Source organism: Psittacula echo (genome assembly GCF_963264785.1).
Source record: "Psittacula echo genome assembly, chromosome: 2".
NCBI lineage: Eukaryota > Metazoa > Chordata > Aves > Psittaciformes > Psittacidae > Psittacula > Psittacula echo.
In genome coordinates, this window is record NC_137737.1 from 66047138 (window position 1) to 66066552 (window position 19415).

Genomic DNA, 19415 nt, shown 5'->3' on the forward strand with positions numbered 1-19415 from the left:
AAACCTGTAACCATTGGCCTCCTAACAAATATTTCTGCTATAACAAGAACTGTGAAAAAGCAATGGCAGCTTGTCTTACTCATAATATCAATTAATAAAGTGATTTTGTTTGCCATAAATGGTAATGTATGATAAATAACAGATATTCCAAAGCATGAGATGCTGTACTTTGACCTGGAAGGTGTCTGGTGTACTAATTTCTTCTAGTGTGGATCCTGAAGCATTGACTGACATGATCAAGCCAATAGAAAGCAAAGGGCTACTCATTTGAATAGTGGCAGCAGCAGCAGGCGGCACCCAGTTTGGCAATTTTCCTTTATCCTTTCCTACAACTTGACCTTTTAAAATCAGTATGTAAATTTTATTTCCATTATTTAGCGTAAAAAAAAAAGGGGGGAATCAAATCAAGTAGAAAAAAGGACCATATAACTAGGGCCACTGCTTCCACTTAGTGGGATGGACAACAATTAGAATAAATAAGAATACAAAGACAGGACATATCAACTATGCTACACAAATGACAATGCATCCTATTTTACTGTATTCGTTATCAAGATGACATGCAGTCTAGAACTTCATGGCAAACACACTGGCAAAAGCCATAAACCATGAGAATAACAAGGCTCGAAGGAACAAGGCTTACAAAGACAACCCCAAGGGTAACTTTCTTAGATACCAGTAAATAAATCCCTAAAGGCAAGGAACTAAAGTACAGCAACCCGAGCAACCACACTAGCACCCTAATTGAGGTCTGGAAGAGCAAAGATGTGCAGTTCCACACTGTCCAGTTGTGGGACACAGTGGCAACAGAGTCAAAACTTGTAGGCCTGTAAAATTCCACAACAGGGGTTGAGTTCAGGGTCTGGGGACTTTCCCTTTGTACTTCCATGATTGTTATAACCAGGCAATTAGAAGAGGTGTGAGAAGGGCTAACCAGAGACGCCAACCTCTTGGGAGTCAGCAAGAGTTCTGTTGGGTTGTCTGGTAGGCACTTTTTTCCCTTTCCCCCACAAGCTAAATTCAGAAGGATGTTGTTGTCATCAGGAAGACTACTAACCTCATCGTCTGGCAGGCACGTTTCAAACCTGCAAAATGGGCATACTATGACTCCTTGCGGGGAATCACCGAAGTCTATGATCTTGCAAAGGCATTTGGCACATACTCTGTGACAGCACTCCAGCACTTTCGGTTTCCTCTGTCGCAGGTTATAGCGGTTGTAACAGATCTTGCACTCAAGCTCATCTGAGCTCTGGGTCTCCACAGACTCCTCTGGTAGTTGACTGGTCATTTCTTCTGATGGTTTTTAGACTTGAGGAAAGAGAAGTCAGCGGACGAAGAGGTCACTCTGGGCTTATTTTAGAACTTTTTCCTGATGATCACATCACCGATCTCAAACAGGAAAAGAGGAGATGACATTGTCCAAAGCATCAGTAGGCATCATCCATTTTCAGCTTCTGCTAGGGGCTGTGTACTGCATGTCCTTTACTCTGAGCCAGGCATCCATCTGAAAAAGAGCATGTGGAATTGCTGGGCAAGAAAAGCTAAGCTGTAGCAGGTGCAGGTTCTACTTTTCAAAAGCTTAGCTTCCTTTGCTAAAAATACCTCGAAGGTAGTTTTTTGCTGTGACAGATAGGGCCTATATAGCAGTCATGCTGACAAAACTTAGTATCACTCTGCACGCATTTGTTTTAGACTTGTAACTTTGACTAGCTCAGCCCATGAAGTTCTCAGCAGAAGCTGCAATCTAATCACTGATCCATGACCATTTGTCTAAACCCTGGTTTTCTCAGGAAATGAGACTTAACCCCCGGTGCTTTTCATCTTTCTCAGTAACTTGTGAACATGCTGACCACTTTCAAACAAATCAGCAGAGGGGCAGCAGTACTGAACATAACAAAGTTTCTAGAAAAACAGTGAACACTGGCAGTTGGGTAGAGGAGAAGGAGAGGTATTTGTAATGACTACCACTTATCCTGAAGGACAATGTTCAGCCAGCACACATTCAGCCTCTGCTCTTAACAGGCAGCATGCTGCCTGTTGCTCAGCCAGAGAAGGCGGCAAAACAGGGGGAAGCTGGTGATACTCTGAGGGGATAAAAGAGTTTTGGGGAGTGAAGTGGGTATGGAAGAGGGCTGGGGTTATTGTAAGAGTTATGTGGGGACCTAGGTCAAATCTGTAAAAGATCAGGCTTTATTAATTTCACTGCTTCTGGAACAGCTCATTTCTCTGTCAACATCTAGCTCCTGAACATAGATTACAAAAATGAGGGTTCATTAGCTTGTAACAAATGTCTTCTTTAATGTGTGGATGCTAGGGTGAAGGCTAATGTGTCTCTCAAGGGCATTAGCCAGATGCTTTCTGGCACAGCCATGAAACACTGGCTTTCAAGTGTTTCATGGCTGTGACAGCTGTTTCACACCTCAGCTAAGGAGAGGCCCGTGGCATGCTGTCATTCTGTACCGCGTTTGAGCCACCAGAGACCCATAAGGTTTGCTTAAAAAAGTGTATTGTTCTGTTTTGTAACTGCATTTTCATGACTTCATGAAACAGTCACAGAATCATAGAATGTTAGGTTGGAAAGGACCTTAAGATCATCTAGTTCCAACCCCCCTACCATGGGCAGGGACACCTCACACTAAATCATGCCACCCAAGGCCTCATCCAACCTGGCCTTGAACACCACCAAGGATGGAGCATTCACAACTTCCTTGTATTATAAGCAAAACATCAACCAGGACCACGTACTCTGGGGACCAATAATTACCAGCATTTATGAAACCAGCTTTATTTGCCAGAAGATAAAAACTTCAGATTCGGGCATACGCTTGCTCACAGAGATGGGTGTGCCATTGCATTTGCAGGCTTTGAAACTGTGCTTCACTCCTAGAGTAAGAAGGAACTTGCCACAGTCAGACAATGGGGGTCAGCACTTGTATCCAGCTGCCACTTGCATTATCAATAAATATCAGGCACACGGAATCTGGGGAGAGAGAGGGAAAGAAATGGTCTATTTCAGTAAACTTGTTTCTTAACTATTAGTTTTAGCAAATGTTTGATTCCTTTCCTTTGGGAAATTTTAACCCACTCCTAGCATTCAAATCTTTGTCTTTTTTTTGAGAACAAGGCAGGAAGTTGTGCCTTTTAAGCAACGCACTCCTTTCAATACATTTTACTTGTCAACTATCAGGCACAATAAAGTGTCTTTCATGGGCCAATTGTTCCTACTGTGCTTTATGGATTTTCCATTCTTTTGACTTTCTTCGTAGCTTGTGTAAGTAACAATTTCTAAACTGACCTCCTGTATTTTAAAACAAAGATTTAAGTACTACAGACAATGCAGTAATGAAAAAACAGGACAACATAGTGAAGAAAAAACCCCCATATTTCTCTAAGAATTTATAACAGACATGGCTCCCTCCCCATTTCATTTTCCTAACTTTTCTCCTGCCTTTTCCAACTTATTTCTTTAGTGCTTTAAAAGTTTTCATCTCTGCCTTACTGTTGTTTTTATTATTTGTACTGTGACTATATTTGTGATGTGCTCCATTAGGCAAGGCAAACACAAAAAGGCTGATCCATAATTTTTAGTGTGTACAAGCTAAACATCTGAAAGACAAAGTACATCTTTTACAGACCTTATAACCTATCCTTTATCCTTTGTTACACTGTGTGCTTCCTTATTAATTTCTACTACTCTTTATTTCATTCCAAATATCATCTTCTAGATGACTTTTAGGCATACATAAATGTCATGAGATGATAACTTTCCAAAGGACAAAAAAACCCACAAAAGGGACCTAAAAAAGTGAAATGCCGACCTACAGGAAAGCAAAGCACCACTGGGAAGTTAAGAAGGCAAACTAAACAAGTGATGGTTTTGAACTTTTACATCTTGAGTATCATTCAAATTCTGTACCCGAGGTGAATTCAGATTACTAACATGCTTGTGCTTCACAGCTAAGGCTGGCAAACATTGTCCTGTGATGTAAAATTCGAATTCTGATTAACCAAAAAGCTGCCCAAAAATGTGTCTGCTTCTTATGGAAAATAGTGATCTTTCTCTGAAAACTCTCAATCTTTCTAAATGAAAATTTCCCATTTTTTCCAAAAACCAGTCTACTTTCCAACCAATTTTGTTAAAACATGGATCACTTCTGCCTGAGTCAGATTTCAAACTGAAAGCGTTTTCCTGATTACATCCCCTTTAAGTGGCCAAATTTAGTGTTAATACAAGGAGTAACAAGTTGCTGGCACTAGCAATATCTCAACTGCTACATTTGAACCATTAACTTCATTTCCAGAACACAATGATCCTCCTTGAGGTAGTTTCTGTCACAAGCTATTCTACAAATTATTTTCTAACATTTTTTTAATGTACTGCACAAGAAAGAACTACTTACATCATCTTTCTCTTTCCACAGAGTCTCTTCAAAACATATCCATCAGTAATAAAACATCACTAATTGTTTTTTCTTTAGCTAAGTTTAGAGGTCTGATTTTTCCTTATGTGTTCTTGTGTGATTGCTGCTTACTACTATTCTTCATTTATACATCTATTCCTTTGAAAATTAAAATTTAATCACTAATTTCTATTAATGCTATTCATACATTTTTTAGTTTCTCAGCTCTATGGTAGGTTTAGATGCTTCTTAGGGAATTTTATATTTTTCCTTCTCAATGCTCACATTCTGTCTTATTTTTTCTCTGCTGAGAATTGATGCCTTTTTAAGCTTCATAATGCTGCTCTGCTATTATATATACCACATATACTAAAATGTTCGCTGATCAGGGACTTGTTAAACATACAAAAAAACTGAGGATTTTAAAGATTTTTTACTTCAAATTACCCCTATTTCTTGAGAAAATTAGACATTTCTTGATAAATACAGCCAGCTACTCCTTCAAACCACTTCTACTCTATGTCAAAGATTCTACTCTATGTCAAAGAGACATGCTTGTCTTTGCATGTCTCCCCAGGAGGGTATTTACTGGAAACACACAGAATAAGGAATTAAAGTAAGGAATACATTAACTGCTGCCCCTCTGAATCCTGGTCCCCACCAGAAAGGTGGTAATAGGTTCACATACTTCTGCTTGCTGTGTGTTGAAAGGAAAAGCAGCTGCAATATTACACAGAAATTATTTAGTGTATTACACAGAAAAAAGGGATTGTGTCTCTGTGTTCATGTTTCATCCTTCTCTTTGAGCGATTCTTTTTATGATGACATGAGAAGATAAGTCCCTATTATATGTTCCAATACTCCATTAATATTTGGGCTTTTCTAAATATTGGGATACAATATGCCTGTTCTTTCTGACTTTGACATCCAAAGGACTGTTAAGTAAAAACTCCTGAGCACAAATCCTATAATGAGTCTAACCTCTTTCACTTCCAAGTACAAAACTGCTATTGACTTGAGATCAAAGTGAGGTCCCATGTCTATTTTTAGAGCACTGTGTTTATTTTTATTAATTCAGATATTTGCCATGACTTTATATTATTTGTTATGTCCAGTTTTCCACTTGATCTTATTTATTTTTAAAGATGTCTCACCTGCTTCTTTGATAACAACAAGCACAGTTGTAACTAGGAAACTTTCAATCACGTATTAGGAAAAAACATTCACAAGGTGTTCAAAGACTGGAACACGTGCAGAGTGAAGCAGAAACTAAATCTCCAACCTTACAGATATTGAAAACATGACTGGGTACAACCCTGGCTACTCTACTGTAGAATCTGGCCCTGCTTTGGGCAAAGGAGACTAGACTCTTGCTGGAGATTCTTTGCAACCCAAATTATTCTATGATTCTATGTTTCAGTATCCTGAACTCACTTTATGTGCTCTGTTTCAGAAGCTTTGTTCCCTACTGAATAAGGAATCAGGCTGACAGTTGCTTTTGTAGCTAAATATCTCTCTTATATATTAATTCTACCGTTTAATATATGAATTCCTTTTTACAAGAAAGCCTAGATAGCTTCTGTTATTCTGTCTTCCACAGAAGACTATCCACTGGGATCAACACAATCCAATTGCAGAACTTTTCATTCCTATCTCTATTATGTAGCACATAGCGGCCTTTGGAACAAAATATAAACTGCTAGACATCTACTATGATAAAAGCATCCACTCCAGTTTATCCAAGAACAAGCAGATCTGTTATACTGACAAGTACTTGTCTTTTGTAAGGGTTCTGCCTAATCAGTGCAGGTGTGAATCATTCCTATTCATATTATGTTCCTGCTGCTGCTTGAGCTCTGACTCCTCTTTCCCTTCCTTCCCTGTGCCACCTATACTGTACCTGGCAGACTCCTCTCCCTGACCCTTTTAGTAGAATGGAGAAAAGTTGAAGGAGAAAGCAGAAGATTGCCAGGAGTCCCCAGTGTTCCAGCTGACTGACGGAGGGCAGTCCCAGTAGCAGGGGGACTATCCTCCTGTGAGAGCAAGAAGAGGCCATCGATCAGTCTTCTAAATCACTGCTGGGTTGCAGACTGCAGATTTGCAGGGTTTCATCTCAGGCATGGAAAGAAAGGTGGATGGGTTGTGCAACATGTTATGACCCCCCTCTTTGCACTCATCTATCAAATACTGCATAGACAAGTGTTCTTACGAGAAGGCCATAAGCAGTTAGTTGTAGATGAAGCTCTCAATATTGGAGCTTAGTCATGCTGACAGGGCAAAGTAAATGGGATATTTGTGCTTCTCCCTAATACTCATCCTCTCCGACTTTATCAAACCAACCTTTAATCATTCATCTCTCACACTTTTTTCCTATGAAAGTAATTTGCCAGTAATTCACATATAACCTAAAATGAATACATGAGGTCAGTAATTAACTTCCATCCATGGAGCTACCCAACAGGTGATGTTTTCAAAGGTTTTTAAAGTTTCCTCTAAATGCAAGCTGAGTGTATTTTGGGAATGAGAGAAGAAGAAATGTATATATATATAGAGAGAAATACAGAGAAACTTACTTTCCAAGAAAAAGAACTTCTTGCAAAGGTTCACTTGCAGGGAATGCAAGAAATGCCTGTTCTTCTCCACATGGGTAAAAACTGGTGGAAAGGAGGAAAACAGAATTAGTAGGGCAGGAATATAGCTGGAAGTCTTTTCAGTCTGTTTCTCTGTAAGAGAGGAAAGCAGTCCAACTTCTCTAGTTTGGATAGAAATACCCATATGTTAGGATTTCTGTTTAGAGGAATATATTGGGTAAATCCCATTTACTAAAATTATTTCTGTAAAATAATCCAGAGTTATCTTTACAGATCTGTTGCTGATTTTAAGCCTCTCTCAATATTATGCGCTAAACATTCTGAAGTGCGATTTCATCTAGCAACTACATATTCACAAATGTTAGCAATTCATTCAAAGAAACCCCAAAAGCAAAGCAGCTAAAGAGATAAGCTGTGCTTTGAAAGAAGAGTTTTAAAAACCCATCACAATACTTTCCTTCACAAATCTTATAGAAGCTCTTTGGTCATTTTTACTTCTCCAAACAACCTGCAGTCTCTTTTCCAGCACAGACCAGAAAGCAACCATCTCCTGTGGACCACTGCATTCACATTTGAGCAGCTTTGCTGCATTCTGACTCAGCAGGAAATGACCATCACACTAGATTTTTCTAGCTTGTGCTAAGCACAATGCAAAAAAAACCCCAAACTGCTTTATTAATGTGACATTTGAATAGACTACGCTCAAACTGCCAGCAGCTATCACATGTTCAACCTGTTTCATGCCACATTTCTGCTAACATTGGATGGGTTTTAACAATGGGCAATTCCCTGTCAACTCTAATCAATGTGAGACTTTGTACTAGAGTTACGGAATGTGACATACTGATCCATGCTTGGTTTATTGTCAGCTCTATAAACTGCTATGAAAAATGCCTCAATTCTTTTCACAAAAACATAGTTTTCCATGGGACAGGTAATGAGGTTATTTCTTAAATAACTATGCACAAAAGAGAAACCCTGCAAAGAGAAATACAGCAAATATACAGCAAATACTTGTGTATTATTGACTGCTTCTCAAAACACTAATATGAAATACAAGTATTTCTATCAGAAGTTACTGTTAGAATATTTACAGTCCTTGCTTGATCTCTCTTAATCCTCTGCAATATCACAGAAAGACAAAATAGCTTTTCATATTCAAAGTGGAGTTCACGGGTCTCTGATCATTTAGTATGGAAAGTCATGTAATAGCAATGTGCCATCTTTTATTGAAAAAATTACAAATCAGCAGTTACTGGGTTTTGTTTTCTTTTTTTTTTTTTTTATTTCCCCTCACCAGTAAGTAAGCAGGGATATTTTCAACAAACACAAGGTTCAGTTTATTCAGTATTGTGACACTGGCTCTTAGGGTACTTTCTATACCCTTTGCATGTGCATATTCATACCACCAGACTCCATTTCCTCTTAACAATAGCATTTGCAGCACTTTTTTGTTATTACAATAACTCACATTAGGTGTCAGGTAGTATTGGAAAACGATATGAATAAAAGCAAATGCCTTATTGAAAATGTACTATCAGCACTGACTTTCTTTCCAGCTAAAGGCTACTACAGTCTTGATAGGAATCTTAAAACTGACTATGATGTAGAAAAAAATGTTTTCTTAGTTAGGCTTGTAGACACAAGCAAAATTGCTTCCAATATTTCTTAAGAAGAATTTTCTCCTCATATATAATTCATGAACTATTTATATAGCAATATGCTGAATGACTACTTAATGTGACATACAGTTGTGGGTTGCTTTGTAGCTGTTTTAAGAATAATAAAGGGCAAAGGATCTGATCTCTTAAGAGCTGTCTTGATTTAAACAGACTATTAATTACACTAAATCGATAAGTAAAAAAAGTGGCTTGAAATTTTTATTTAAAATGATAACATATAATTTTGAAAATAAGCTAGTTACACAGAATTCATTCCTTTTAAAATGATTTTTGTTTCACAACCTGCTTGCTTGGGCTGTTTTAGCATTTTCTGTGGTACTGTTTTCTCACTGCCAATGGCTTTTCCTGAAATAAGAAATTATCTACTCCAATGAGAATATATTTCACGATAGGACTCATGACCTTACTATTCTTTTAGCGAAAGGTTACACACTCTCCTTTTTGGTAGCATGGGTGGTTTATGGCAAGTTTCTCAAATATTTACTTCTGCTTCTCTGCTTTAGGGCTTATGTCCTTTAGAAGCTCTTCTGAGAACTGACGAGACTGTAAGATATGGATTCTAGAATACAATTCGAAAAGATACAAAACGATAAATAAATAAAAAGCTTCCCAGTGCTTCTTAATACACGCATAAATGTTTAATCATATGACCTACAGACATGTCTAGCATTTTTCTTTAAATTAGGCATTATTAAAAGCCTCAATTAAGCCTAATTAAAATATGAATTTCAGAATACATAAAGATAACACCATAGAAGTTTACTTCCATGTTTTGTTTACTATTGTACGCTTGAATGTAAGCAATTAAAATAAGTCCAGCAATACAAGCTCTTCACATAGGAGAATAATTAATTATAATAATTTCCAATTAACCTTCAAAATAAGATTTAAATAGAAAGTAAGCATTGTATTACACTCGTCTTAATGGAGCTGAAAATAATCCCAGAATAGACTTGAAATGAAGATGTACTTGATTTTTCTATTGTCATTAAAAGCAATCTGCCTAATACTTAAGTATGTTTAACTTGGCTCATTCTGTTTCAGACATTTTGGGGGATATGAGTACGTATAAAGACTTTACAGTATTTTCTATTTTACCTTAATAGGGTAGTGAACACACATGGAAGATTATACGGGGCAGTACTGATACTGAAGCGTTCAGTACTGATGTTGCAGATAGACCCAATAGCTTGAAAAGAAAAGGAGAAGGTCTGAGAAAACAATACTTTATCCTGGATATACTAAGCTGTAATTTTAGTATTTAATTTAGTTCACTTAAAGCACATCTAAAAATAGTACTGCTGGGACCAAAATTATTTTTATTTTGCCAATATAGCAATAGTTGGCATAAATTCCCTCTTCACTCAACATTTTTATATATGACTAGAACTGCAATGATGTAACTGAAAGAAATGTTGCATAAAAATCTTATTGATATATTTCAAAAATGAGTAAACAAAAACTCCCCAGCTGTTACGGAAAAGATATTAGTAGATCTTCTTGACATGTGGTAAAGCTAAATTGTATGTCTTCAACCGCATTCATGGAAACTGAGAGATCCCAACAGAGAAGTGTCAGTAAGGGGACATTAACTGTGACAGTAACATGTTTTGCCCTCTTACAAAATACTTGCAGGAAAAAGTCCATTTGACCTGATTTATACATAAGGGAAATAATTTTAGAACTGTACCAAATTTGGTTTTAACTACAAATTTATTTTTTTTCAAGCACTTGTTATTATCACCCTGCACCAGTCTAATTTTTAGCTAACTTTAAGAAGCATTTTTCTTTGGCAATGAAAGTTCCCTCAAATAATAAGACAAAACCACTTCTTGTTAGGTTTATATACTAACTATAAGCAAATTACAGTCTATAATCTTCATGGTCTTCAGAAAAATACAGAAGAAAATGATCTGTTAGTAACTTCTTTTTTTTTCTTTGCGTGTTTCTGCTGAAAATGAAGCAGCATCACTTTAATTCCACAGGAAGTATCACAGCAACTCTGCTTCCATCTAGCAGGGCTTCACAGGTGCATGGCAGCTACATGCAAACAAACTACAAAACTACAAAGAACAGTTCCTGCATGCGCACCCCTCATTCTGCACACAGGTACATGAAATAAAACTCTGTGTGCTTAAGAAGAGTATGAAAGTACTTAAATTAATTTGTGTCAAATTATATGCACAGCTTTTATTTTATGCCATTAAGGAATACAGGAATCCTCTTAACCAAGAGCAGTATCAGACTGGATGTATCTTTTCATCTATTGTGAATGATCTGGGGCTGTCAGAGCTTCACAGAGTGCTACCACTAGCCTCAGAATTGCTGGAGTGTTCTGCTCATGAGATTTGCTCAACTCAGACTAATGCTTATATAGGACTTAAACTTCAGGGAGACTGATATGAACTGCTCTGCTTTTAACATGCTATTTAGCAGTGAAATGTGGCATTTTTTTTACCCATTATGAACTGTCAGAGAAAGAGCTTAAGTACTACTGGATGGAGTATTTGAAGCGAAGGACAGAACCTTCATGGGCTGAGATGCTGTGTACAGCAATATAGAGACTACATTCTGTAAGAAACCACACTGGTACGATTGCTCTCCCAAGAGCAGTCCTCTCCAATGGTAGTCCCAAAGTCCCCCTGAGAGTTAAGTTTTGAAGTGCTAGCCCTCACCAGACCTCAGACTTTGATTCAAATTTTCCTCAGTGGGCAGAAGAAAAATTGGCTCTATTTACTATGTATATGTCATCCCATCCTACATCATTCCTAAAGTACACAGGAATCTGCTGCTGCTGAGCTAAAATATTATATCCTCTGGGTATTTCTGAAGGCACAATGGTCACCAGAGGTTGCCCTGAGACTAGTGCTACTTCTGGGAGCATGTTCAGGCCTGGAGCACCCTTCAGACTGGACAAGAAAAGCAGAAAAGGCAGTCAATTTGTCCATAACATGTATCAAAATCCAGTTCAAAATGCAGTGTATCTTCCTCACAAGTGTTTTTGATGGAAATATACTCCCACAACAGAAGCTAATCCAATCAAGTCTAAATCTGATCAATATGAACCTGCAAAAAATTGGAAAATCTGAACAGTTGGAAAACGTGTTTCGGCAAGAGTTGCCTACTTCTATTTTGGGACAAGGACAACCTCAATTTTCCAAATTTTCCATCATCCAAAAGAGTTACACTGGTGAAGTCTTACAAACTCAGTGGAGGGTATGAGATTGTCTTTGCTTTGAGTGGAGCTACAGCATTTTGATGCCATTTGTAACTACAACAATCGAAGGGTTAAACTAAACCAAAATGTTTCAAGTGTGCCAGTTCAGCATATTCAAAACACAAAATCCAAGAGAGGAAAGCATTGCTTCAGAAATTTTTGAAGTAATCAAGGCATATTCAGAAACACAGCTTGTATATTAAACTAATTAGAAAGAAAGGAAAAAACAATCACCACAAAACATAAAGAAAGAAAGAACATAAAATGGAATTCTAAAGGACTAAAAAGCAATACATAGGTCCATAGGGAGTTATTACACTTGTCTATTTACGTGGTTTAGTGCAAATTAGTAACTGAAACCAGGTATTGGTATTTTCTTAACTGGTAATAATGAATGTGAATTTCAGTTTGTGTTTTGCAACATGTAATACAAGCCTAGAAAAACTAGAAAATCTAACACCAGCAAGTTCTGAATTTCACTTAATGTAATAAAAGCATCAACACAGCAGCTTTTCAGTAAGTATTCCAAAGGACAACAGGTTTTCTACACAGTATCACAAATGAGCAGCTTGGACGAAGCTTATAGAGTAAAGCAAGAAATGAAAAACAATTTTTGCCTTCTACCAAATAATACTTCTTGATAGAACAGAAACATAACCAGGAGCATCTTAAAATACCAGATGTTTCAAACAGCAGTTTTCTTTTAAATATTTTAATTAATGAATCTTCTCTGCTTTTACTTAAGCAAGTGAATAGGAGGTTTCTGAATGTTCTACTATGTAAGTCTCTGTTTCAAATAAGGCAATTAGAGAGATGTATAAGTGACCTTATTTAGTAGACATGAGTGGACAACACATATTCCACTATGTGTTCATTTCCAGTGTGCTGAATGCATACAATTTGCAAAGAACAGACGATCTATGAAAAAAAAAAAACCAACAACCCCAAACTGTAGAAACACAGTATTGATTTGGAAGCTAGGAAGCATTAGATTTTATTTACATTGTTACTTTTGCATGGAAAGCTCCATGACTGAAGCATCGGTACAGCATACTGCTATTTGTTAGCCTACTAGAACACAGTTTATAAAGTTACAAGTATTGCATTAATAATCAGTGCAAAAGGCAGCATTGCATCCAGTGTGAATCTGACTTTTTCACATCTCTGCAAACACAGACCCATAATTTGCAGCAAGTTAAAGTATACCTTTTTCCTTGGGCTTGGCTTCTTGACAGAAGGAGCTCTCTGTGAAATTAAATAAAATCCAGTTCTAGTGTCTCCTCTAGAGTCAAATGATGACAGTATTACTTGAGGACTTCTGAGCCATATTTGTCCTTCTCTGCTTCTGGAAGGCTCTCTCAGAAAGTGCACCCTAAGAAAAAGCACCCTGAAAGGCATTTCCCATTAACTGTGGTGAATATATTTTGCAACAGCAAGCACATCTAACTTCAAACTGCAGCGCAGTGTTGACAGTAAATGAGCCAGATCTGGTACTGGAAGCAACCTAGCTGTAATAACATGTAGTTCTGGATGAGTTAAGTTAATCTGGTTTGTAGAAGATTCAGCCAAAACTTATATACCGTTTCCCACTTCATCATCCTATGCTAATATGCTGAGGTTTGTCTTCAACCTGTGCCAATATATATTGCTTATCTGTAAGCTGTCACTGTGCTGGGTGTTAAGCTACAGAAGACTGCATTCTGAAATGTGATAGGAGATATCCTAGAAGACAGAAAAAGTTTTACCTTTCATTCTCAGAGTTTCCAAACTTAGATATGTCTCAGTTTGAAAAGGGTATCTCAGAGGATCAGTAACCATGGAAAATGGAGACTTTCATCTCCACTTACTCAAAACTTTACACAAATGTTGCTGTTCACATCATGTCTGGCTCTGTTCCCCCATATAGATGCCATCTCAAGTTTTGTCATGCCCATTAACATCTTGCATGTTTGAAGCAAAAAGGCTTGCAGCAGAAAGCTTGAAAAACTTTAACTTTCATGCCTTTCCCCTGAGAGACTCCTGTTTCTGAATGGCCATCACAGAACACTGCTGTATGGATGGATCATAAGACAAAGATGGACTGAGGGAGAAACAGCTACTCCAATAGTGAATTTTATGTTAAGCATATTCACCAGATCAAGTGACTGCTGCAAAAAGCCAGTCACACATCACACAAAGGCCAGTTTTATATATCAGATAAGTCAAATGAGCAAACCGTAAGCACGGAATTCAAACCAAAGTTTCCAGATTGCAGATTAGTTGAATATACTAACAGTTATGGCTTTAAACAAACAAACAAATTCTAAATACACATCCAAGGTTCATTGTTGATGACAAGGCTGTTTTCTTGTAACAAATGCAGTGCATGTATTCAGGTAAATGAGAGCTATCTGTGTAGTCTACTGGACTGAATAAGGGCATCTGAGAAAGGACTGCCAGAACATGCTTGCCCCTTGGTAAAATTCTTTTAACCAAATGATTCAGAGTGAAATTTCTGACTTACTTCAGCCAGTCTTAGTGACGATTTTGCCCTTATTAATGAATCACTCTATTTCTACAGCAAAGGTGATAGAATATCATGCCACCTATGCCTAAACCTTTAGCTTTCAACAATCCTACCCAAATGCACAAAATTAAAAGCTCTGTACAGCATTTTCAGTGATGCAATTTATGATATAGTACAGCAATAAAAGTATTCTTTATTTTTAGGCCAGCGTGGTTAAAAGCCTTTTGATTAGCAGAACAGCAACAGGGCATACTGATAATTCATTTGAAAAAATACTGTAAACTAGATCCTCTTGTGTAAATCAAGAGTGATTCAACCAAAAGAGATGTAACACTTGAAAATATAATGTGAGCAAATCACATCAGCTTTTGTTAAAAAAAGCCCTTTGTTTGGAAAAAATGCCTTCTTCCTGTTGCTTTCATATGGTAGCCTGTAGTTTTAAAGATGTGTTAAGAAAAACTTAAGGGATTTGTTCATCAAATTTACTCACTGACTTTAGCTTGGAAAATGACAGTAAATATTAAATCTTGGATGCAAACATTTTGTTAGGATATATGTGCAGGCCTTTCTCAAGCAAAATTCCTATTTATTGGGGTAACAGAAAGAAAGCTGATAGAATTAAGTACTAGAAGAATACTGTATGCTTTTCACGGAATCATAGAATGATTTGGGTTGGAAGGGACCTTTAGATCTAGTTCTAACTCTCCACCTCCCACAGGTTGCTCAGAACCCCATACAACCTGACCTTGAACTTCCAAGGATGGGGCAGCCACATCTATGGGCAACCTGTTCCAGTGCCTCACCATGCTCACAGTAGAGAATTTCTTCCTAATATCTAATCTAAATCACCCCTTTTCCAGTTTTAAAGACATTCCCCCTTGTCCTGTCACTACACGTCCTTGTAAAAAGTTCCTCTCCAGATTTCTTGTAGGCCCCCTTTAGGTACTGGAAAGCTGCTATAAGGTGTCCCCTGAGCTTTCTCTTCTCCAAGCTGAACAAGGCCAGCTCCCTCAGCCTGTCTTCACAGGAGAGGTGTTCCATCCCTCTGATAATCTTTGTGATCCTCCTCTGAACTCACTGCAACAGGTCCACATCCTTCTTGTGCTGCGGGCAGCAGAGCTGGATGCAGTACTGCAGGTGGGGTCTCACAAGAGTGGAGAGGAGGGGAAGGATCACCTCCCTTAACCTGCTGGGCATGCTCCTTTGGATGCAGCCCAGGATACGGCTGGCTTTCTTGGCTGCAAGCGCACACTGCCAGCTCATGTTGACCTTCTTGTCATATAATCATAGAAGTACAGAATAGTTAGGGTTGGAAAGGACCTTAAGATCATCTAGTTCTAATCCCCCTGCCATGGTTGTCAACCAACACCTCTCAAGCCTGTTAAGGTCTTTTTGGACAGCATCCCTTCCCTCGAGCATGTCAACTACACCACACAGCTTGATGTAGTCAGCAAATTTGCTGAGGATGCACCCGATCCCACTGTCCATGTTACCAACAAAGACATTACACAACACCAGTTCCTATACCAACCCCTGAGGAACACTATTCATCACCGGTCTCCACTTGTCTTGGTTACTATTTCATAGAACAAAATCCTTTTTCAACTTTCTACAGTTTGTTACCAGCCCATTTAATCAGCTCTTAACTGTGCAATCCCTGCTGAGGCAAAAGTCAGATTGAATTGACTAGGAGAATGACACAAACAACCGTTTAACTTCTACTTGGCTCTGTTACTGAAAAAAAGTTGCGTTTTCATAATTGTCACATTATTAAATCTTGGAAACAACTGTACTTTAGAATATGTGACTCCAGCCAGGGAATGTCATCAGTAAAAGACTATGATGGCATCTAGTAATTCATAAAAACTGCAGGATACTGTTCCGTATCCAGAAAGATAGGCTTATTTTAATACACTGGGTTGTGCAGAAAGAAGCAGACAAGATCTCAAGGACAGTATTTATGAATACACGAATTGTGGCAGCCCCACTGGCAGGATATCAAGTCTGAAGGACTCACTGATCGAACATTATGTGAATGAAGTATTTGATACACTCACACAGACTTGGTATCATGTCTAAATGAGACATTACAGCCTTGGATGTGTCTCATATTCTCTGAGCATACCAGGTGGAACCTCTGGCTTATTACACCAGTGGTTCTGAAAGAGTTTTAGATTCCCCTCACCATCAATAGCAATCCTTAACCATTTCACGTGGTAAGATTTTAACTTAGCTACTCATAAAATGAAACCAGAGCACTATGCATTACAATTGTCTTTAAAGACTACAAGACATCTTGCAGTGACACCTTAATAACAACATCATTAAGCACTAGATCTAAATGGAACAGAAAAGGACCTCCAAAGTAAATGCCCACTATCTTGTCAGAGAACTCTGCAGTGAATCTTGCTATTGGTTATACCTGTGCAAAGCCACTGAGTTCAGTTCCATTGACTTACTGATGCAGCATGAATGCAACTGAGCACAGAATACAATTTACAAGACTGCTACCTCAGAGTTTTGGGATCCTTACGGAACAGTTTTGAATCAGAGAAAAGAGAGAGCAGTGATTATGATGAATCTGAGAGAGTTTTATGCATGGAGTGGACAAGGGAATATTTAGGAAAACCAGCTTCTGAATTGGCACGCTAGGGAATACAGCAGAAAGAACGTACATGAGAAGTTTTGAATGTAATAAAGCCAAGTGTGAGTTGATACACAACATGCATTTGGAGAGAGTTTCAAAGATGCAGAATTACATGATTTAGGAAGACAGGCAAAAAAGATACAAGACGTTTAGATAAGGGGAAGGGAAGCAATGGAAATGCCAAGTCAGCTAGGAAAGAGTAGGTTACATATTACAAGTTACAGAATAAAAACAAACAGAGTATTAAGGCATAAGCAGAGGTGAAAGGTCAGGAAAATTTTGCGGCTTATACCAGAATAGATGATAGGAAAATTTGGTACTAATCTGAATATGAAAAGAAATGGAGAAATCAGACATGACTTCTGTTGCTCACCACATTGATAAGAATGAACATGGTAAATAGTAACAGAATTATAAAGCAGGAGAGGATGTAGGTAGAAAATGTGGAATTCATTTTGGAATACTGGATATACAAGTAAAATAGCTACAGTGAAATTTCAGAGAACCAGCCAAAGCAGAATTCAGGAGCAAACTGCTTTATTTTGTTCTATAACCAAATTCTCTCACTACCAAAAGCAATCAGAAGTGTTATTAGCTGTTAAAAAAAACCCCAAACAAACACACCAAACAAACAAACACAAATAAAAAAACCCCACAACCTCCCAAACCACCTAAACAATAACAAAAAAAAAACACAACAGGAAAGACTGGGGAGGGAAAAGAGGGATGCAGGGAAGAGATGCATTCACAACATTTACTTCCCGAGTTGTCAGATCACAAAACATGACAAATGAGTTGGTCTTTTAACGGGAAATTCTATTAAAGGCAAAGGCTGAACAAGGTGTGGATGATGGGGTTCATAGCAGACCCTTTAGTATTTTTGGAGAAACAGTATTTTCTCAGACAACAAGCAGACCAAGAAGCACAGCTCCTGGTCTGTGATAGAGTTGACAGACATGCATGATTTAGAGTAACATGGCTCCATTCTACATGTACAGCAGTGTTAAGAGTACATATGAATGAGAGAGATTATTTGTGGGTCCAGGCTCATACAATCAGCTCAGCACAGTGAAGAACATGACAAGATGAGGTCTGCAAATTGGGGAGTTCAGTCTGGGCGCTGTATTTTTTTTTAAGTGGATACATGATCCTCATTGTTTGTGATTGACCCTGTCCCAGACAACAACTGAGATGAGATTTCAGTCCCAGCTCTCTGAATTTCAGAGGTTTACAGCCTTCTGATCAAAAGGATCCACTGAATGGAATTTTTTCAAGTACAAGATTATTTAACAGATAGTTTCATATTCACAAGAGCGGTGATTTAGACTAACTTTTATGCTCTGAAAATGCCTGGGGGAGAGTGGCAGCTTGTGTGGTGGCTTGGTTTTTTGGTTTGTTCTTTTTGTTCGTTTGTTTGTTTTGTTGGTTTTTGTTTTCCCTTGTATTTGGGTGACTAAAATCCATTTTTTAAAAAAATATAACAAAACAAAAAAACCTTTAATCCTTACCTGTGAGGACATGGGTAGTTGGAAGAAACGCACACAAAAATGTAAGATTTAAGTAAGGACCATAAAACTATACTAATCTTACCTCCTGTGCAGTGGAGATCATGGAACATAATCCACTAAATTCTGCATTCAAGTGGCAAAATCACAGAGTAATTTAGATTGGAAGGAATCTCTGGAGGTCATTTGCTTCAAACTTTATTTCATGAAAGGTCTAGAAAACAATATTGCAACACTGAGTACCAACAGTTTAGTACAGCTCAACGAGCGAGAGTGCTGATCTCACTCTAACCTATGTACTCACAAGCACCATAGCATATGTAGCCAAATCGTCTGTCTAGCGTTCATACTGGAGATACATTCATTTCAATGACAGGGTGGACAACGGATGCCAGCTATCCAGTCCTCATTCTAACTTCTCATTTCTTTTTAGGTTGGCAACCACATGCTGCTGCTAGATACGACTTTCTGTCATCTTTAGACGCCAACAGCAAAAAATCTCTTCTTGTCCCACCTCTGTGAGTCATCAGGATTTACTGACTTGTCTCCTGAGAAGCCGTGGTGTAAATGTGTGCGGTTACCTTAATGATCTGCTAACCCCAGTGCCATTAACAGCCATTCTCCCATTCCAACAATCCTTCTCCCACTGTTACTTCGGTGCTTCCAGACCAACACAATCCTATTCACACCAATCAAGGTTCCCACTGCTATTCTCAACAGAACTAGAGACAGGTCTGGAGTTATAGTTGCCCAGAGCCTTGTCCATTTTAGTTTTGGATATATCCACTGATGATGGAAGGTCCACAATCCCTCTGGACAATATTTTTTGATGCTTCTGATTTTCAAAAGCAGGTCTAACATACAGTG

At 38.1% G+C, this 19415-nt stretch overlaps 1 protein-coding gene across 1 annotated transcript; it reads right to left on the reverse strand.

The window, feature by feature from the left end:
* Positions 1-550: 550 nt before the first annotated feature.
* RNF182 (ring finger protein 182) lies at positions 551-1288 on the reverse strand (the record flags this gene model as incomplete). Its single annotated transcript, XM_080611074.1, has 1 exon — positions 551-1288. The coding sequence occupies one exon, from the start codon at positions 1286-1288 to the stop codon at positions 551-553; it is 738 nt and encodes a 245-aa protein (XP_080467200.1).
* Positions 1289-19415: the final 18127 nt, after the last annotated feature.